This window comes from Ischnura elegans, chromosome 11 (genome assembly GCF_921293095.1).
Source record: "Ischnura elegans chromosome 11, ioIscEleg1.1, whole genome shotgun sequence".
NCBI lineage: Eukaryota > Metazoa > Arthropoda > Insecta > Odonata > Coenagrionidae > Ischnura > Ischnura elegans.
Window position 1 is genome coordinate 62,227,305 of NC_060256.1, and position 22,676 is coordinate 62,249,980.

Genomic DNA, 22,676 nt, shown 5'->3' on the forward strand with positions numbered 1-22,676 from the left:
CCATCGATTCATTCACCCCCCGCCACTCACCATCCATTCCGAAATCTCGAGTGTTTGCTCCATCCCTCCCTCCTCCCCACATCTGCCCACCCGAAAACCCCACTCCTCCCTCCGCCGTACGTTTCGGGCTAAAATGGAGACAGATTTAAAAGCGTGCAGCGGGAATGGAGTAGAAAGAGAGTCGGCTTAGGGCAGGATATATATTCCCACTCTTTTTTTTTGTATTCCTCAAAGATCGAAAAGGGGAGGTTTTGGTTTTCTGTATGTATGCTGGTGGTGAGCCTGGTCGGAGAGCGTTGTGGATGAAAAAAATATATAATAACGATAAAAGAAGACGGGGTATGGCTGCGTGGAATGCTAAAAGGGAGTTTGATATGATGACAGAAGGATGACGTGATCATAGAAGAGGAGGGTCAAATGGGACGCGTCACAAATGCTGGCACCCCATTCGACTCTCCTGCAAACGCATCCAAAGGGAGAGTTAGTTGTATAAAGATAGGAGTTCCCCTTTTTCTCTCTCCGATTGATAAATAGGGAAGGCCGCAAATAGAGAGGAGCCTTTAAAACTTGTACAAATACAACGGGAGTGCATAAGGGTCCGCTTTAAAGAAGATTTGAGCGGTGAGGATAGATGGATCAGCTCAGGAGACGTAACAGATTTGTGTGGGGTAACGCTGGGCTGTTTCCTTAGGTTTGAACCTCGCGTGTGTACCACGTGTGCGATGCGAAACAGTTAGCATCGCCCTTGAATATGTTGTCGTCTGGGAATTAAAAATTTTCAGAGAAAAAGGCTCTGCGGTAATGCTGCCTTACATGCAACATAGACTGAGTTATAAGGTATTGAAATGGTTGGAAAGGGTTCTTATGGGATTTATAATAACTTGAAATAATGAAAGAGTTGATTAACACTCCGAATTCAAAGCAATGTTCAATCATTTAATGTTCCAGCACGAATGACTGTTTATCTATTTTAAACATAATATCTTCGTAGCAGCAATGCAAAATGACCAATATAAAATACAAACACGATAACAATATATAATAATAAAACCAAAACGATAAAAGCTAAACCATAGTTGATACATACATTTTGTACCTTGTATGTGATGTAGTAAAATCGAAATTTGGTCGGTACAAATGTTATAATCGTAGAAGATCGCCAGTTTTCTTTTCAATATGTAAAAATTCCACGCCATCACGCTTGGATCTTCGGGTTATTTAAGTTATAAGGGGAAAATATATGAAAAATGTGAAAAAAAACTTAGTTTTACCCCCAAAAATACACCTACGCGTTATAGCTGAAGGTTAACCAGACGTGTAGGATAAAAATTTCTCCATGACATACAGTTTTCATCATACCATGCGAAAGTAAGTCAACCTCACTACTAAGACGTAAGATTAGCTAAAGAGCACCATAAATAGTCAAGACATCGCTAGGAATTTCCTCCTAGCAGATTAAATGTATCATAAACCTATCCATCTCATCTATTTTTATGAGCTTACCGCCTTTGGTAAGTAGAGATGCGCTTTTATGAGACTTAAAAGCAAAAATTGATGACGAATACGTTATTGATTATCTCCATTATCAATTTCATGGATTCCACGCGCTATCGCATTTTCAGGATGAGATGAAAATTTGGACTTGAAATAATGAAATAATTTGGTCTCTCATTCTACCTTCAGAAGGACTAATGTCCCATGCCACGCATTTACCGGAACTCATTTTAAGCATTCTCTGGTAGTCTCCCCATATCAGTAAGAACGTCTATTCGAGTGAGTATCTCTACGCTACAATCAAGCTCAGGCTAGTAGAATAAATTTCAATTGTCAGAATAGCAAATTTTTATTTCCGATCATAAAATATTATCAAGTACAATCTAGTTACCAATGGTGTGATATGTTGTTGAATAATACCTTAAACCAATCACCTGCTACCGTGATTGAAATTCTAGAATAATTGTTTTTGAATCAAGTCAATTTATTCATCACTTTCATTGAAAATCTTCTCGTAATGCACTCTATCGCTAAAATTCTATTCTTTTTCGTTAAAATTCAGAAAATTATTATGAAAGAAAAAAACTATTTTTTATTGCTTAATAATAATAAAATTAATATTTAATGCATATTTTTACATATTTCATAATAACATAAAATGATCTTCGCAGGGAAAGATAGAAACAATGGCAAACATACATTTCGTTGAAAAGGAACCGGACTATTTTTATCATGTGAAGGCACTGGATGAGATCTCGTGTTTGTGCCGATATTGCTTTTTTATTTTCCTGGCTTCAACAATTCAGGGTTTCATTCAAGGTTGGTTTGGAAATGCGAAGGGAAAATCTCACCTCGAACTCAGCCTTTACCCGGGCCACCTCGCACTTCGCTTGCGGGTGTCCATGGGCTTCACCTGGGGTCTGAAACGGTAACCTCAGCAGCCAAACGGTCCCCCCACTAGGCTATTGTAATGCGTGCGAGTTCTTGCCCTTGGTGTCGGGAAGCGAATAATCACACATGAGTACTTAAAGTTTTTGATCCAAAGTTTATTTCCATTCACAGACCCAATATCCATATCAATTAAAAGAAAGGCATGAAACAATGATGAATTTGTGCGTCCAGAATAGCCAAAAGTTAAGATTTTACCATTGTCTCGGGAAGGAGAGGAGCTGCTGGTGATGGCACGGGTGGATAGCGAGGCGCTAAGGTCGCACGGGCCATACGGCCCGCGCTTCGACTCCAACTGACGGCTACATTGCTGACTGGCCACTGACGAGTGCCCAGTGACTGAGTATGAGTTACTGAGTGAGTCCGTGAGTGCGTCCCTGAGTCCTGAGTGCCAATTGCAACTACACCGTGCCATTATATAGGTAAGAGGAACCAGGATGTTTTCGTCCAAGAGGAAGGGGAAAGGAAGGGGAAGAGGAAGGTTAGGCGTTCTTGAAAGTGAAAATGTGCAAATCCATAGTTTGGCATAGAGGCATAGTTTGTCATAGCTGGATATTCTGAGACGTCACACGAAAACATATTTGTACATATTTTGGAAATGGAAATCTTCCATTTCCGGGTCACTACACTATCTTGCTCCCATTCTTTGCTAAGGATTGTACATTGAATGCTAAGATATTTAATTTTCGGCGACATATCGCTACTAAAATTGGATATTCAAGATTCAGACGCATGCAAATCTTCAGAACTCTCTTACCTTCATTGAAGTCTTTATAAAAAATATTAGTCTATGAAATACTTGTAAACTTCAAGAGACACAGCTTAATGTACCGAGGAGCCGTCAATCGAAAACAGTCGGGGAAAACCTTTGTGTTGATCGCGCGTGAAAAGGCACAACATCGCATTTTCGGCATTTGAACGGAAAATGAAACTGCCGCAGCGGTGAAATTGGTATTGTAGGAAGAAGAGGCAACCATACGAAGAACATGGGCGGTACAGCACGAATATACACTGATATTGTAGTCGCGACTACGGATATTACAAAAGGAGATTCTCAAAACACCCTATAAAAGTGTTGTCACCCACCGCGCAAATAAATGTGTTTACAAATGTCGCCACTCACGTCGCTGACGGACAAATTGATCCGAGTTTCACGGGGAAATAAGGTATAATTTGGGGTAGAATACCGTAAAATATTGAAAAAAATTGGATGGCAATGCACCCATCACCGCGCCGCTGACATTTTTGAAACCCGATTAAAATGCGACCGAAGAGACGATAGAAATGAGCCCATTATGGAATGGAATTGAGTCTCCTCTGTGTAGTTCCCTTGCTCGCGACTGAAGTCACGACTTGTCGTCTCGTGCTGCCATCTCTTGTCTGATAACGTCCCTTTTCCCTCACAAAACACCACATGTCGACCTTGCGTTTTCTCTTTCTGATGATTCAGCACTCCCACCCAAAAACTACTCACATATCCCTATTTATTCCGCCTCATTTTCATTTTTTTTCTATTAAACCGAGCGGCGAGCTTCCAACAGCGCCCTCCGGCGGAGTATCATCATGGCGGCAGATTGACACCAAACGATGCCATTTCCTCCGTCTCTCCCCCGACTAACTCTTCATATTTCCTCCACTTCATATACTCCTCCCCCTTACTGTCTCGTACCCCCCTCTCCCCCCCCTAATATGCAGACAGCATCCACAGTGGGTCCCCCACTACCACTTCCTGTCCATCCCTACCACATGCAGAGATCGTCTATTTCCTCATCATGCATTTGGTCACTGCCCTTAATTCGCCTCGGACAAGTTTAAGGGCAGCCCCGGCTTGTCCTTTCCCCTTGAACGTTGTCTCCCTTCAGGGCGTTCGGCGAGGGTATATGACCCTTCCCTTTCTCCCTCTCTTGGCTCGGTATTTATTTTCATCACGATCCGTGAGTCAGAATCCCGGTTACTCGCGCTACCCCCTCCAACCTCCTACGTGGAAATATCAAATTGTTTTCGGCGTCTTTGGGGCGCAATAAGGGATATGACACAGCTATTAGGAGTTGCGGCAGCCTCTAAATGATGGTGGAACATTTTGAGTGATACGCGGCATGTTGTGGTGGAAGTTCTTAATATTAGTAAAATCAAATGAGACACTACAATAGGGTAGTTTCCTTCATCGAAGAAAACGAAAGGCATTGATTGCGATTCGTTACCCACCATAAGTGTATTCATAATATACAAATTATTTTAAATCCCAGTTTAGACGAATATTAATGATCAATTAAGTATAACCTCATTTGAAAAATGCAAGATTGGCTGGATTTCACGCTTATAGATTTTTAAATCTAAAAGCGTGAAATACGTACTCGAGGAGTAATAATCTTTCGATTTAGGCAATTAAAAAAAAGGAAACCACCCTATTATCTCGTAAGTTCCTTTCGGAAAATGCAGCGTTGAAAACGTTTTTCACTCAACGTTTCACTCCTCCTACTGGGTGCGTTTAGGAGAGGAAAAAAACGCTATCGCTCTCGTTTTTTCCCTAAAAAACGGGAGCGAGAGCGTATTGAATAAGTGAAATGAAAAGTAATGAGTTTGATAAATCACATCTTCATGTGCATGAATTTCGGTAAACAACCCTAATTATACCTTATTTCCCCGTGAAACTTGGATCAATTTGTCCGTCAGCGACGCGAGTGGCGACTTTTGTAAACACATTTATTTGCGCGGTGGGTGACAATACTTCTAGAGAGTGTTTAAAAAAACCGCTCCCGTAGCGAGAGCGTTTTTTTCTCTCTTTAAACGCTACCAGTATGATGAGTGAAACTTTGAGCGAAAAATGATTTCAACGCAGCATCTCCCGAAAGGAACTAAAGAGATACATGAAAGAAGTGGCGAAAATCTTCAAACAAAATGAGAAATTGCAATATTTCAACTGGATTTTATTTTAACGCGACGTGTTTTTTGTTGCAAACAATATTATCAATTGCTTGATAATGCTGTTTGTAACAAAGAAACGCGTTGTGTTAACCCTTATTTGGTCACGCGGCGTCTATCAGACGCTAGGCCATTTTCTTCTCTTTGCCCACGTCGTATTGTCATAGTTAGTAAACTCATATTCATAGTAGCCTATTATTTTATTATTCTGCAGTAGTCACCAATGTGATTCTATGTTTAGTCACGTTTATGCAATTAATTTTGATATTTTGTTCTTTGTGAAGTCCGGTAGACGCCACGCAACAGCTAAATGCCAATAGCTTCGTGATATTCATCGCAAAGCTTTTATGAACGATTATAATTTAATCTAACAATTATTTAATGCATTAAATTTTGGATATGCACCTAATTGCTACGAATTGTACATTGTAATCATTTTAATACCTGAATAAAACTATTATTGCGAAGAATATACTATGGTTCTCACACACCGTCTTCCCCTCTGCTACATATGTTAATGGTGGCTTATTACATTAATATAGATAATATTAACCGTAAACACACACATAGACAAATTGTGGTTGTATCGAATATTAAATTTCCAATCTGATAGGAGTTATTTAGGTTCAAGTTCAGCTGAACGCGCTATCAATATAAAATGTCTCGAAAACCAATAATCAGGAAAGTTTCTTTTAGTATTTATTACGAAGGATTTATCGGTCGAAATACATCACAGTGTAAAAGTGGAAATGGTGTCCGAAATATTCAGATGATTTATTGCTGGAGCTAATAAATAACTTATTAGTATAGATCTAAATTCATGAATTGACAGACATATTAAATTTAATACTTCATGTCTAATACTCCTAAATTATACGCATGATAAGTTTTGTATTGCTTCTTATCAGCAACTTAACGAAAACGAATGAATGGTGACCGAGGTACATGTTTTCCCCTATCAAGCTTACATTTTAGCAGAATAATTATCACAAATGTAACTTACGTTTATCGCTGCGAAGGTCTGTTATTTACTTACGTTTATTTACCTAGATTCTTACTTACATTACTATTTATTGAAATTCGAACTCGGCGATGTTGAAGATAAAGTGAACTATGCGATGCAGAAAATGATGGTTCGAACGATCACTCTTTTGGTCTCTAAAAGCATATCACTGGTGGGACGAAAAACATATCTCTATCGTCCCTAGGACGTTACGTGAAGTGGCATCGCATGGGGGCGCCATTCTGCTCTTTTTCAAATGAGGTTCAAATTGACCATAAACATTCGTCTAAACTGGGATTTCTAAAACCGAACAATTTGTATATTATGAGTGCACTAGTGGTGGGTAACAAATCGCAATCAATGCCTTCCGTTTTCTTTGATGAAGGAAACTACCATATTCCCATCCTCACGCCTAATGCATCAAAATCCTTATCGCTCTCTGCCGCTATATTCTCGGTACCAACGTGCGATACTTCCCGAGAATCATCGACTCCATTGGATACGCGATCGAATGCCGTTCAAACACCAGCGAACTACTTTTTGCTCTCCCTTTTTTTCGTTCCAAGGTCTTCACAAACCCTTTGCCCAAACCCCACTCTACTGGGCTCTCATTTGCCGGCTCGAGAGCGAGAAGATTAACAAGCCATGACCCGACGCCTTCTTAGAGGGCCACTCTAGTTGGTTTAGACCCGGGGTCGAGGGCACGGAGGAAAGCGAAGGGACTTTCTTCTTCATCTCTTCTAAATAAAAAAAAGAAGGCCAACATTTTTTCTCTCGCTTCCTTCCTTTCTCTCTCCTAGATGCTTACTTACGACTCCTCAACCGCTGGTGCGAGCGATAAGGGGTTTACTCTCAGACCGTTCGCAGTTGATTCATTTCTCACCATTTTTCTTCGGAACGTTTTGAACGGTAATAGATTTTGCGCAAACCTTCGAGACGAATGTTTTTAAGGGAAGGCATCACTCTTCGAATGGAAGATTTTGATGAATTTTGTTTTCTTGAAAGTCCGTTAAAATAATTCCTTTCGTGTAATTCCGAGTCATTATTTTAATGGGGCAAATGTAACACCTAATTTTGAGTTGGATTTTGGTGTGACGATGGATAGGAGGAGGACAATGAAGCGGGTAATAATGAGCAGCAGAGGTGGAGTGGGGCAATTGTTGTTGACGGCGCGGGATAGAATGTATGGGGAGTTGGATTGTAATAATTGTGGCGTGCGGATGTGTTTTTGCTCCTGAGTTTGTTTACCCAGCCCAGCGGAGTTTTCTTTTATAGCATCAGTACTAGCTCCCAGCCAATCAGCTGTCTTCTAGTTGATTCAGGAACGGGATGGTTTCTTATAGTATTTAGTAGGTTTATAGTTTAGTATAGTTGGCTTCTTTTCTTGAGGTTTCAGTCTAAGCATTGCATTGGGTTAGGTGGGGAAAGGAATATGGGAAGGTTTTAGGGCAAATTTGGGAGTTTTATGTCTGGGTTTATTTGAAATAATGTAATCCCAAAGATTCATTAACAGTTCGTTATTGATTTTGCCAAAAGAATGCTGAAATATTTCTACTGCGGTTTTAAGAAATGACAAAATTGGTGTTATTTTGAGATCGTTTCGGATTTGGCGGTTGCTAATGAACCATGGTGCTCCAATTATTTTCCTAATAATTTTATTTTCACAAGTCTGTATGCGCTTTTGTTTATATAGTGTAATAACAATATTTGTAAGTGCATTGAAGATAAAATAAACAAAACGTTACTCCGTCAATGAAGTTATTGTTGTTAAATAGCGGTAATGGTGGCGAACAGAATATGTCGACCAGTTATCTCATAGTAGAGATGACGAAGGAGAGTTTCAAGTGTTAATTCAAGATGTTTTAAAAATAAAAAGAATAAAAGTTACACCTTCGGGTTAATTTACGTTCCACGTTACAAAACCCGGATCGTGCTTATTTAAATACTCAAGTGAACCTTAAAAAGTTTTTTCTTTTTATTTCCAATATGGAGAGGTTTCACATAGTCCAGCCTGAAGTTATCAGATATGTGTTATAAAAAATATATTTCAAGGTAAATGCTATTTTAACACTCGTTCGGTTATTTATTTTTTATTTTTTTTTCGGGGCACATTACCAATTAAATTTACGCTAACACTTTGTAATTGTCAGGATAGAAGGTTGAATGTAAGTGAGAAGAAACAGGTTAAATTATCGAAATGAGATTCACGAATTCTTCGGCTGATTTCCTAATGGGAAATTCTAGTTGGAAGGATAAACGGCAGGTTTCTATCCAATTCGAAAAATTAATGTTGGGTTTAACGGGTACTCCCTCCCATATTGCACAAATGACCTAAGATGTTGGTCTCCTCTGCCAACCACTATACCTTATCATACGATGAAAATAATATTTAAATTGCATGTTGTGAAATATATACACGGGATCACCCATAAATGTGTACTCACCCGCGTTGTTTTGTCCTCAATTCACCAAGCCTTGTCTCCTTCTTTGCAGTATCTCGCCTCATGGGGTCTTCGGCGGCTACGGCGGGGATGAACATGAACATGTCCAACATGACGGGTCTTTCAACGTGTGGCGTGACGGGCGAGACGAAGCCGATGCAGTTCCCTCTGGCGCAGCGGAGGAAACGGAGAGTGCTCTTCACACAGGCTCAGGTGAGTGAGTGCGGAAACAACAAAAAGCGATCAACACTCCAGAAAACGCTCCGTTTTACTTTCATCGAGGTCATTCCGGGAAGCGGGATAGCATAGAGGGAAGAACGCTTGGATCCTGGTCGAAGGGTCCCAGGTTCAAATCCTAGTTCGAGTGAACCCCCCAAATTAAATTTTAGCCATCCGCGACATCTAGTATCAGTATCTATCATTCGGATTTACGTCGCGTCAGTTGATTTTTCCTGACAACAGTTACATCCTATGTCCAATGCTTAAATACTAGCCAATCTGAAGCAAGGGCAGGAAAAATATAAGTCAGTCACCAGTACATATGTATCGGTCGGAATGCAACGGTGATCAACTCAACCTGAGGTATTCTCCAGGATAGAGGGCGAAACGAAAATTTGTCCGAATGAGCCCTTCTATGAGCATTGGCTGCTAGCTTACTTGGACTTTCTTGCTCGTGGGAAGCTATGGGATGCTACCACTCAGGTAAAAATGCTGATTCTTCCATTTTCCAGGTCTCTATCACTTTGCCCTGAAACTTTTGAAGCTATCTTTGGTGTAGCTGATATGAAAGTCAACCGATGCGACGTATACCCGAAAGATGGACGCTGATCCTAGGCGGAGCCTTCGAACCTCTCAAAAAAATTCCTGTATAAGCCCAGGAGACCATCCTACCCTAAATGTTTGATTGCTGCACGTCTGTAAGTCTGTGGTGAGCTCTGTTCTCACCAATCCAAATCAACCTTCAGCTTTAATCACTGAGTGAATGAGGTCATACCGTGCTATATGTAAAATAAAGAGACCGATGTAACCTTAAATCACTCTACTATGCATCTCTGGGGTGGCGTTTGGAGTGCATTTTTCCATATGACCAGCACTGCACTAATGCACTAATGAATTACCTCTTAATTCTCACCAGTGGCGCAGCGAGGGGGGTTTTGGAGGAGAAAATCCCCCCCAGAGCTCAGAGAAATTTTTAAGTTTAATCCATTTTACTTTATTGGATTGATATTAATGATATATTAGTGTAGGGATTAACATAATATCCTTCATAAAACCGTAAAACCTACCATTTTGAACCATTTATCTAAACATTCCGCAATTTATTAATCTCGCACCTACCGCTTATCCTGGTGGGTATCCCATACCCCCACATACCACGGTATTAATTGCACCAAACCCCCTCCCCCCCCAGCCTTAATTCCTAGCTGCGCCCCTAATTCTCACTGCTATCGCTTCCACATTAAGGACATTGGGACGTCCGATTCTTCGGGAGCAAGTGAATGCTGGTCAGTAGCTTGGTACAATATTCCAAAATAAAATACGCTATTTCGAGCCCATCAATCTTCGCTATGCCCGAGTTTCCGCTGACCAGCCAGCCGGGGGGCTTTGTCGTAAATTTTCTCGCAAACAGATCGAGGTTTTACAGAGTCTTCCGGAGCGGTTAGAGCTGCATTTTGAAAAATATTCTTAGCCCTTCCCATGGAAATATAAGGAAATATTAATAATGAACCGGAAAAAATTGCTTAAAAGGAGTATCTTCAAGTAAAAAATTTAGAAAATGTAGGCTTTATTGGGTGTATATATAAGCGAAAATCAGATCGTAACTTTTAGCTTAAGTTTATATGTCATCGAATTGGCAAGATATTTTATTTCAAATTAAAAATTCATATTATTTTATTTTATTGTTTCGTTGAATTGAAATGCCGTCTCTATCAACAAGGAAAACTCATTCAAAAGACAAGGCGGGCCACTATACTGTTTGGTCAATAGTTCTGATTACATTGAAGGAAATGTCAATTTACAATAAATTACCACAAAAGTTAAATTAGATTAGATACCACATTGCTAACTAAAACAAGTAGGCATGTGCTACCAACACGATGGACTTCCATGATTTATTGCTTTGTCACGAAGTGTCTTCTACCACAGTAATGATTTCCATTCGACGTACGCAGGACAGCTTAATCCTAATTCCGCGAAAATACCCTTCCTTCGTTATACTCCAGCATTCTTGAAAAAATAAAAAAGTGGAAATAAAAAAGACTTGATCGGGTGGCAGACAGGAATTCAAGTTCCAACGCTGGATGGCATGCCTCACGCGATCCAATCAATACGCGAGCGAGGCTCGCAGTGTAAGAGATTGCGAGAATCGGAAGCCGAGAGCAATTAAGGCGGGGGCGGAATGTGGAAATATGGCGAGAGATGCGTGTGTTGGGGGGGTACTCGATCACTCTGCGTTCGAATGCATCGGTCGACTCCAGCAGACTGGGCGGTCGCCATAGCAAGAACTAGCAGTGGGGTATAGAGAGTATGAGGGTTCTGGGTGAACCCTTCGAAGGATACAACGCACCGGGGCCGGGAACCAAGCCCGTGGCTTATACGCCCGATCACCCGGGGAGGGGCTGGAGAGGAAGGAAAAAGGAATGAGGCGCCGCCGCGATGGGAGCCCGTCGACGCCTCTGGGAAGGGAAAGGTGCGGAAGGGACGGGACGAGGGAAAAACACCCCAACGCTATAGAAGCGAAGAGGGCCCTACCATTAGCGAAACCAAGCATAAGCAATTAATGCTCTAGCGATTCTAGTGGATTTTCCTATGAGGAAGAAAAATCCATCGATCGAATCGCTAGATAGCAGTGGGGTATAGTCGACGGAATAGGAATCGTAAACGCGTTACCGGGAATATACGGGCCAGGTGAATCCAAGCACAGAGTACCTTAACACTCTGCGTGCCATGGACGTAATATTACGTCCTGTTAATCTTTCTGAAGATTGCCATGGACGTAAAATTACGTATTTCTATTTCATTGACTTTGTTTACGAGAAGGCGTAATATTTCGCCCGTGGTACTTTTCCAGTTTACTGCTTAGTGGTTTTGTTATTTCAAAAATCAACTGCTTGATGGAAAAAGAGTTCTTTTAATGTCTCGAGGACGAAAATTCCTCTGTAGCTACCGGAACCCTTATCTCAGCCTACTTTGTGTGAAAATTCTTTGGAGGAAAGAACCGTTCGTTGAGGGTGCAGTGACCCTTTTTGTCATCCAGGATTTTGAATTCTATGCTTGGAACAATGTTTTTTTTATGATTTCCATGGCTTAAATAGTTCAAATTGAGCGTTATAAAAAATATTATGCATTTTATGGCGGTACATCATTTGTTGCAACTTTTTATTAAAAAAACAGTAGGATTTCATTGTTAAAATATATATTTATATTTTAGCAATAAATGTTATTGCTAAATTTTAAGTATATATTTTAACTCATCCATAAAGAAGAGTAAAGTCCATTTTTATTGAAATACATATCGATATAAATATATTTTTGATGCTAATGTTAAATAAGTTCTTATAAAAATTTTTTTTTTAAAACCAGCCTTTATATTTAGATTACAGGGGATGAGCAACGTTTATATATGACACAAAGCAAAAAAACTCAGTGACCCCGAAAAACCAAAAGTGACGTATTAAAAAAGTCACTATATTTATTAAATTTTCAGTGAATGGTAAGCCCCCTATGTTTCAAAATGCCACCCCTATGCTTTTAAATGCCTACTATGTGGATATGCCTAAAGTGGATAACTTTTACTGTGGTCGCAAAACACGAAAATCGACCATTTGGAACTTCTTAGATCAAAAACATGTTTTGGGGGGCTATAGGTTGACTGGGGGGGTGGTTGGAGAGAAAAAGTTATATTTTCATGTATTGTCATCGGAAATGAAGAAGTGTGCAAAATTTCAGCGTTTTTGCTTCACAAGAAGTGAGTCAAATTTGAGTTACAAGATTTGTACCAGACAAACAGACAAACAAACAGACAGGTTGGTGAGTTGATATAAAGGCTGGAAAAAAATGCGAATTTAGTAAAAATGGCCGGATTTTTCGGTAAGACTTTAAAATTAGCGGCCGGCACTCAAATTGTTAAGGCCAAGAAAGGTTTCATCTATAACTACACACTACCCCGCAAGTCGCTTAAAAAGGCGTGCGGCAGGTGGTGCTAGGACACCAGCCGTCTACATATAATAAGCAAATGCTCAAACAAGATTACTACTAGCATTTATTAAAGTCCCTTATGATTCGGGGGAAAAACGAATTCCCATATATATCCGATCGGTAGAATATCTCTCCTAATATATCACTTCTGTCGGACCTAGGCATATAGTGGGGCTCTGAGATGATGCTCTCCGTGTCGCTCCAGAAGGTATCTACTCTGAATTGTTCAAGGAATCTAAGCCTTGCGCGCAGCCTTCGAGTCTCTAGCGGCTCTCAGCCTAATTCGCTTGGCATCTGGGTTTATTTTGCCGCGAGACTGAGACGAGACTTGAGCCAGACTCGTCTCAGTCTCGTTTTCCGCACTCGGGTATCGTCTCGAGTCTCGTCTCGTGAGCCTCAGTCTCGTCTCGGTCTCGAGTTCCGGACGAGACTCTCGTCTCGTTACCCCCAAAATAAATTTTAGCACCATAAAAAGCCGTTTCATTTGCGTACTTAATCGCTAAATCGGTACCTCAATATAGGATAGCCATTAATATAAATTTTAAATAATTATTGATGTGGACACCAATCACGTCAATGCTTGTACAATTATTGATTGTATTGATACTCATTAATAAACTCGTATCATAAAAAGAAAAATTTCTTATAAGGGAATGTAGACACAAATTTACTGCAGAGAAATCCACAGAAAAATATAATCATAAAATAAACGTAAAAGTATGTTAACCCCTTAGGCGCAGCGGTTATTTAATCCTATTCCATCCCAGCGGCAGGATGTGATTTAGATGACTTCGCCTTTTTGGTATGCTATCTTTCAATAGTTTATAATTTTCATGACATATGATCAGTATCGTTGAAAACTTTTGCAAATATGCGTAATATAATGTGCTACTCTATGATAATTTTTCAAGCCATTTTAATAAATAAATATTATTGTTTTATGTATCTCGTTCTCTGAACTAATGAATACATTTTCAGTTTTCAAACATTTAAATTTAATTTACATTTAGCTGCAAGATCTCTAACATTCCATGCATTTTGTTTTAACTATATAATGTATTTTAGTGGTTTTGGGTTGAAAATTTCATAACAATTGGATATTTTCGATAGGATTACCCGTTTCGCTCACTTGAAAATTCATAACTTCGCCCATTTCTTTGACTTTTTCTATTATAACCGAATATTTCATATAGGTAGGTACTTACGTTCTGTTGTTTCAAACGTCAATATGGCAATTTTCAAATGACTTTACTGAAAAAGGCCAGATTGGCGCCCTTGCGATGCCACTCCACGTGACGTCACAGGGACCTAGTTTCTATACGAGTAGATAGGAGTTTTCATTGTCTGAGATTACCAATGCATACATGAGGTACAGAGCTCAAGGAAACATCTGTTAATGATCACCCATTAAAATTACTTAAGTTCGGAAAGTTTCCTTCGTTTGATAGGGTAATAATAATCCTTACTTAAGCCAAGCGCTACCTGCTAGCAGGGTACTCTGCTACCTGGTAGCAAAATGCGTCGTATCACCGCTCAAAGCCTCGCCCCAAGGTCACCTCACACGCCGACAGCTGGAACCAGAAATACGTCAAATGGACTTTTCTCAGGATTCTTACTTAGCCATCGCGTTTGCGCTCGCTTGAAAATTTTCACTTTTCGTTCAACCGCGAAAAATAGATATCGTCATTCAAAAATGCAGAAGTCTGAAATGCGTACTCCAGGAGTAATAATCTTTCGATTCAGGCAATGAAAAAATAAAAGGAAACCACCCTATTGGCGACAATTATTTCAATCAATTGATTCACGCCATCGATTAGTGTCAATGGCATAACTCGTAGCTCCAACAAGCCCATGTCACGCACGCACCCCCCACCGCGGGCCAGCCACCCAGCACGACGCGCCCCTCGATCGAATCATCATCGCCGCGTGCCACCCTCCATGATGTCGGAGGGGTACGGTGGTGGTCAGGGACCCCGCTTAACCCCCTTCCACCTCTCTTTGCCTCCCCCTTGCACGCCAGACGGACGCACAGACAGACAGACGGGGGAATCTCGCATCGGCGACGGGGAGCATGTCTCGATTGCATTTACATCCGGGAACCGCGATGCGCTGTGTGCGGCCATTGGCTAGGCCTGAGAGAGAGATAGTCAATGGGAGAATGAAGCATCAATGCTGCGGACGTGAACTCGCTTGCTTCGTCCCATGACAAAGCAACCCGTAACGGTTTGATTGGAATTCCGCGAAATGGTACGGAGCGGGAGATTTTATATGGGCGAAGGTAATATCCCAATAAATGAGGGATTAGAGTTTGTCTCTAAATAAAAAGGCAATTTTCATTCAAGGGGGTCGTTTACTGGGGAAACCATGATTCATTAAAATGAATTGGTAGAAGGATATGAAAGATGAGTTAAAACGGAAAAAAATCTTCTGTAAAGCACTGTATGAAACAAGTGAGGTAGAACGCAGCCACACCCACAAAGGAGCAAAGTTATGCACAGGAGTGTTTCAGGTGAAATCTGCCATACATCAGGAGGTGATAGGGCAGACAATTATTAGCTGCATTCGTCGTTTGCTTGTCCGTGTATGCAAACAACAATGTCCGCTACAATCGTTGATCCCGCCAGGTGTGATGCGCATTCTGTCACAAGATTCTTGTATGAAAAAAGATTGTTGTCTACTGTAATTCATTGGGAATGATGGCCAGTTTATAGACCTACAGTTATAAGTAAAGGAAAGGTTAGATAATGGTGCTGTGAAACCAACATGATACAGTGGCTCGGTGGACAACGTTTCGAAACCAAATAGGAACTCAGGAACGACATGTGAATTGGTACAACTCTTAGGCAGCGAGCGTCGATGAAGAGGGATTTAAGAAGCTGATGCAGCGATAAGAAAAATGCTTAGAAGTGAACGGCGATTATAAAGAGAGGTGAAGTAGATCTGTTACCAACTAAAAAGGCCAATAAAATGCGTTTCAAATGAGTGATATTATGCCTCGTATATACGAGTGGAGTTCAATAAGTAATGCAACACATTTTTTTCTGAAACAGGGGTTGTTTAATATAGCATTCAAATATCCCCCCTTACCCCAACTTCATTCCATCTCCCCTCTGACTTCTTCAAGGGTATAAATCCTATGCACAAATATGTGAAATTGCCAGATGATGATACGTCGTATCGAAACCGGTCGCAAATATATATTTTATTTTGTGGAACAGCAAAATCTTTTTTCTTTCCCTTTGTGCATCAAATACACCACGTTAATCCCCAATCTTTTTTGCTACACAGCACTATTTTTCTACGTAACATCCATCAAATGCTACCTTGCAGGGAGGGCCTGATTGCCTGCTCGGTACCATTCCACTGGTAGCGGAGCCAACGTCGTACTGCATCAATTACATCATCATTATCGCTGTAGCGGCGATGATGAAGCACGCATTGCCAAAAGACCAACTGTAATTTCTTTTACTTCCAAATCACTTAAAAACATTCTGCAAGCGCCAATGAATATGCAAGATACCCTTGTGTTCCGTCAAAAGAAACTCAATAACTTTCCATTAGTTTGTAACCCACTTCGTTTATAGATGACATTTTAACAGCTCCGTATAGCGCCCTCAACAATCGGAAGTCAATTCAACTATACGAGACGAAGAGGGAATATTTGAAAATGTTTTACAAGAAATACCAGGTTTATTCAACCAAAATTGGCCGAGAAAAAATATTTTGCATAACTTATTGAACTCAACTTGTAGAAACACCGTACAACCTTATGAATATATAGATGACTCAATGGAAGCCAACGTAAATCGTGATCTTCTTCGCAACAAACGTGATCTTCTTCTCATCATATCGTCATCGTCGTAGCCTTCTCCAGTCTCACGCTGCGACCGGCGCCTTCCTTATTCGGTCGACTTCGGATCCCCTTACAGCCCTTTCTCCTTGCAATCCCACAATCCCCCTCAATCATCCGGCAGTTGCATACGAATATCGCACACACGCATTCATTCTACTCCTCCAAACCAAGCGCTTTCTCCCCCTTATTTTTTTCCGACGCAGGCGCGGCTCGAAGGGAGATTGGGCCGTTCCCATCCCCCCTTGTCCCACAACCACCCCACCAACCCTCACCAAAACCTTCATCCACCCACTTCCTCCACCTCATCAGAGGCGAATTGTCATTAAGGCCCATTCATTCCGTGACTGGGAGCCCGCTCTTGTCCCATTGGTCCGCTCAGTGCCGTGCCATGATCTTCCACCCCGTCCCACCCCCAACCTCCGCCTCCTCCTTATGCTGGAGCCTTCGTCTTCCTCCCGCCGCGGCTATATCCCATTCAAACCCTACAACACGCACGCAAACCGTTGCCTAGACGATACAGCCTCTCCTGTGGTTCGTTCCTCGTTTTTAGTTAGCAATGTGCTTACGGATAACAGCGTTGCCGGATCCTTTTCCATCAGGGGCGCAGCTAGGAATTACGGCTGGGGGGGGGGAGGTGCAACTAATACCGGGGTGTGTGGGGGTATGGAATACCCACCAGGATAAGTGGTAGGTGCGAGATTAATAACTTAATTTTAAGATAAATCGCTCAAAATTGTGAATTTCATGGCTTTCTGAGAGATATTTTTATTAATCCTTACACTATTATATCAGTAATATCAATCCAATTAAGTAAAATGGATTAAAATTAAAAATTTATCTGAACTCTCGGGGGGGGGGGGGTTTATCCCCCAAAAACCCCCTCGCTGCGCCACTGTTTTCCATCCCTTTATCTGTGAGTCTTGAGGTAATTTTCATTAACAAGAGATGCATCGACAGAAATTTGATGTGATTAATTGATTAGAAGTTCTTTTTTTTCTGTGTGAATGACTGCAACAATCTTAATGCCCATGACAAATTCGAACATTTTGCATTCCAAGCCTATGCAATGGATAGTAAGCTGAAATACTAATTGTTCATTTGGCAGCAAATAATGCTGTTCATATCCATTTAAAGAAAATCCATCTCGAATTGTGCAAGAACAAACAAATTGAAGAAGTATAGCCATATCGTACAATGCTTCAGGATTCAGGGAATGTACTTCACGGAGGAATAATTTACGGAGAAATGCTTATGTCTTTTGCATGAACAATTAATTAACAAGAATCATTCCATATGTAAGAGAGAATGAGGGACTGGAGTCGTTTCTTTTAATCTTTTTTAAAATATTTCATGCGTGCATGACATGAAGTCCTACTCACGCGAAGTTGCAAGATCAGAGCATTGCCATAAGTCCGAGGTAAAACGTAGGATTCCTCTGGATTTGATAAAATTTTTCGAGACTCTTCAAGAAATTGTACTAAAGTCATTGTTAAGAAAAGAAATTGTATACATGGGAGATATATGTATGGGAGATGTTGTATACATGTTAAGAAAAGAGATTGTAAAGTAATTGTATACATGGGAAATATGCTTCTACCCGCATTCGTTATCATTGCAATGAATGATATGGTGGTGGGAATATATGTGTAAACGTTATTTTTCATTCAACGAAATATTTCGTATTGTGAAGATCTCTATAAGTTTCACCACATAAAGGGTATTTCGGAAATCCTACATAGAGTCTCACGGACAATTTTTGTCAAATATACTTAAAGCCTTTACTTCATAAAACTCCAATTAATACGTCATGAATTCCGTTAATACTAAACTTTTCGAAAATTCCACTGATATTTCTAAACCAAAACCAGCGCAGTTTTCAATAAACAAAAACTGAAGAAACCGCGGTGGGTTTGATTTTAAAACATAAATGGAAATTATACAAATTTTGCGATTAATAGGGTTATACTAATTTTTTCTCTGAAAATAAAGTGCAACAATCGAAATGCCTATGACTACCTCGAAAATTTTGCATCCCAGGCCACTACGTCGTACAATACATTTGCGACGCAATGGGTTGGTCTTAACATGATAGCGACGCGGGAAGAAACAGCATAGCGGTGTAGTCTAATGGGTAGACGCACATACGAGGAGGGAGCATTTGAATGAGTGCGTGGAGGGAATGAAGAACGGAGGCGGAAGTTTATCGGTTGGCGCCGTTGGGGCAGGAAGGCAAGGGGTGCCTCCGGAGGAAGCCAATTGTGGTCCATGGGGGCGGAACAAGATGTGCGACACGAGAGTTCTTTTTGGCCGTGTGAGCGGCGCCGAGAGCGTGTTCCGTGGCCATGGGAACAGGACGCATGCATAATGACCGGCGGGGCTTGATATCATTAGTGCGGCGGGAATACAGAGGGGTCGTGTTGAGAGAGTGGATTAGTGAATGGAACCGGAGGCGAGGGTCTCGCGTTCGGAGAAGCCTCCGGGCGCAGGGTCCCCTCTCCGGAAGGGTTTTATATCCCTGGAATAAACTCCGCACTCGGAACCAATAATCCTACGCAACAAGTTGAGGGAACACTTGTGTCGCCTCTTAACGCAATTGCATTTTTTTCTAATGCCTTTGGGCTCAGCACGCGATTCCAACTCTTTAGATAAGCTGTTTGAAACCAATGGAGACAGGTCCCTGGAGGCGGGCAGTATAAGGCCCCATACGCAGTTTTGATAGGGACTGCGACCATATTATAATGCAGAAGGAGTAGAAAATTTTGAGGTCATCATTCAAATTTAATCTGCGTAAATCGTAGTCTTGACTATTGTAAACAATAGACTATTATAGCGTAGTCATGCCTATTGTATAATAAACTATTATTTATTATTATATTATTTATTATTATATTTAGTATTATAATAAACTATTCGTTCAAAAAACCTACATTATAAAGACCCTTTTTATCTAATTAACACCAGTTTTACTCAGGAGATGTGGTCCAAAGTAGACCGCTGATTCAAATATATGGATATTTCAGGAGGCGGGCAATAGAAGGGCCCACAATCAGTTTTGATAGGGACTATGACTTCATTATAAAGCAGAAGGAGTTACAAAATTTGAGTCCGTTCAATTTGAATTCCAATTTTAAATAATTGGTATACTTGTGCAATATGATGGTCATGACTATTGTAAATAGCAAACTATTAGTACAAAAACTACTTTATAAAGACCCTTTTTATCATTTTCACACGAGTTTTACTTACGCGCCGACAACAATCGTAACATTATTTTTCTTCAATACCTCAAAACAGCGGATTTAAGGCCTTTGCAATAGGGGAAATTAACGAATAACAGCATTGGACGAACACAAATATCCAACGCGTAAGGACTTCACCCATCCCCACCCCACGGCACCGATGTTTTGACTATTATTTTACAACGGGGTCGTAATTTTGACGATTTAAACTTGATATTTCAGAATGAATTCCGTAAACTATTGAATTAGAAATTAGTTTTCTGCGATATGAAAAAGAACTACGGTTCAAGTTTTTACGTTAGAAGTGGTAACTCTAAAATATTTCAGTCCCTACCTTCTCCGTTCATCCTGCGTAAAATAACTGTGCCCTTACCACAACCAATTTTGACTTTGTTTAAAAGATGTTTTCTGTACGTAGGACCAAAGGTTTTTAATTTGTTACCCCAGTCATGCTTTATTTCAAAGTCTTTGAAAAAGTTTTTTTCAAAATGCACATTCTTGGCTTCTCACTAAAGAAAGTGTAGAACAATATTGTTATAAAATATTGATTTAAATGAATTATAAATACTACTTTAGTTGTTTTTTTCATGTACGCACTTAAGCTTTGTTAGTATAGATTATCAAGGTAACACAAAATGAGCTACACTATTTGTAAAGCATAATGTATTACTATTTTGGATGGTAGCCTAAAACAGGTTATCCTTCGCGGCTACCTAAAATGACTCAATTTTGCTATTGTCATGTAATTTGTGTGTGGAGTAATAAAATTATTTATTATTATTATCAAGTGGGAAGGGAAGTTTCCACCGCACAACAAAATGCGATATGAAGAACCCTTTCCATCCTTACCGCTCACTTACTCACCCAAGTTGGGCGATTTTATTTCGGGGGATCGTTGGCTCGGGCTTTATGTGGGGTCTGGTTGAGGAGGAGTGGGAGGGAGGTTTCCTGGAGGGTGGGGTGGGGGGGTTGGAGGAGCGACTGAGAGGGAATGACGCATACTTCCGGTTGAGCGTGGCCTATCACGTTTGGGAGCCCGCGGCCATTTTGAGATCGGCCTTCTGGCGCTCTGTGAGATGGGCGAAGGAGGAGGGAGGGGAGCTCTCCTTTTGTCCCCCTCGCGGCTGCGGAGACAATCAACGGCGCGGCATAGCAGTCATCTGTCTCCCTCCCTCCATCTTTCTTGCTTCCACCCGCTCCCTCATCCATCGCACAGCCGTCTCCGTGGCCAAATGGACTGCATAGAGAAGGTCCAATAGGGTTATTTCCTTCATCAAAGAAAACGAAAGGCATTGATTTCGATTCGTTACCAACCATTAGTGTATTCATAATGTACATATTATTTGGTTATAGAAATCCCAGGTCAATTTTAAACTCATTTGAAAAAGGCCAGATTGGCGCCCATGCGATGCCACTCCACGTGACGTCACAGGGATCCAGATGCTATGCGAGTAAACTGGCATCATCTGAGATTACCAATGCATGCATGTGGCAAATAGATCAGGGAAACATCTCTTATTAAAATTGCCTATGGTCGGAAAGTTTCCTTCATTTGATAGGGCATTAATAATCCTAATAATTTCGGTTAACACCCCTAATTATACATTATTTCCCCGTGAAACTCGGATCAATTTGTCCGTCAGCGACGCTTGTGGTGACTTTTGTGAACCCATTTAAATGCTCGATAGGTTGCAACACATTTATAGGTGATTTGAGGATTCTCTATTGTAATATTCGTGCTCCTAAGTTTCTGGAGTGTTTACCAAAAGTAAACTGAACTTTCTAATCACTGTACCTGCATGATACTAAGTTCCTGTGCTGTCGATAACGACCGTGACCGGCAAATATCTTTCACCGCTTTGGTCAGTCTTCATTGAATGGCTGAGATGCGCAATATCATAGGAAAATTTTGCTATTAATACCACTCCACTGTAGCTCGGCACATGATAACTTCGTCTCTTTGGAGTAAGTGACTGAATATCCTATCATTCACGCCTTCCCCGATGTAATAATTCCTGGTATTATTCGTCTTCGTGATATAGGTCAAATTTAGCATACATATGAATAAAGGGAAAGTAGCCAATATAGTAGCCACTTTGAATGTGCCAAGCTCATCTTTTCTTCCGTCCCCTTGGCCACGGAGTGATGCAGACGCCTTCCCTCGGCGTCGAAATGAGCTCACCGACAAACACCTTTCATGAGACAGATTTGCTCACTGAGCAAAGACCTAAATTTTACCGAATTTTTCATTTCTCTGCATTCGTTCGTGAGCCACGTCGAAATATTCACAAGGGGCACTAATATCCATTCCCAGCTACTAATATACCCCGCAAAAAATACATCTCAAATCCAAATCTCCACTTCTAGGGACGTCCACATACCTAACCGCGGACATAACTTTAGGGAATAGTTACGGAAGAGCCAATGGCGTAAATTTATGGAGAAACTCGAAGTGCGAAAATTTCATGGCCGAGAAATAAAAGAGATCCGGAATGCGTAATTGGATCTTCTTTTATTGGATTTTCAAAAATAATATTATTTTTATATTCCGATTAAAAGGTAGAAATAGGGCAATT

At 40.7% G+C, this 22,676-nt stretch overlaps 1 protein-coding gene across 1 annotated transcript in view; it reads left to right on the forward strand.

The window, feature by feature from the left end:
* The window catches only part of LOC124167642 (homeobox protein vnd-like), a 179,040-nt gene that overhangs the window by 68,191 nt on the left and 88,173 nt on the right, over positions 1–22,676 (forward strand). The window contains exon 3 of the mRNA XM_046545622.1: positions 8,861–9,021. Within this exon, the coding sequence (XP_046401578.1) occupies positions 8,861–9,021 (161 nt within the window). The remainder of the gene's footprint in view (positions 1–8,860; positions 9,022–22,676) is intronic.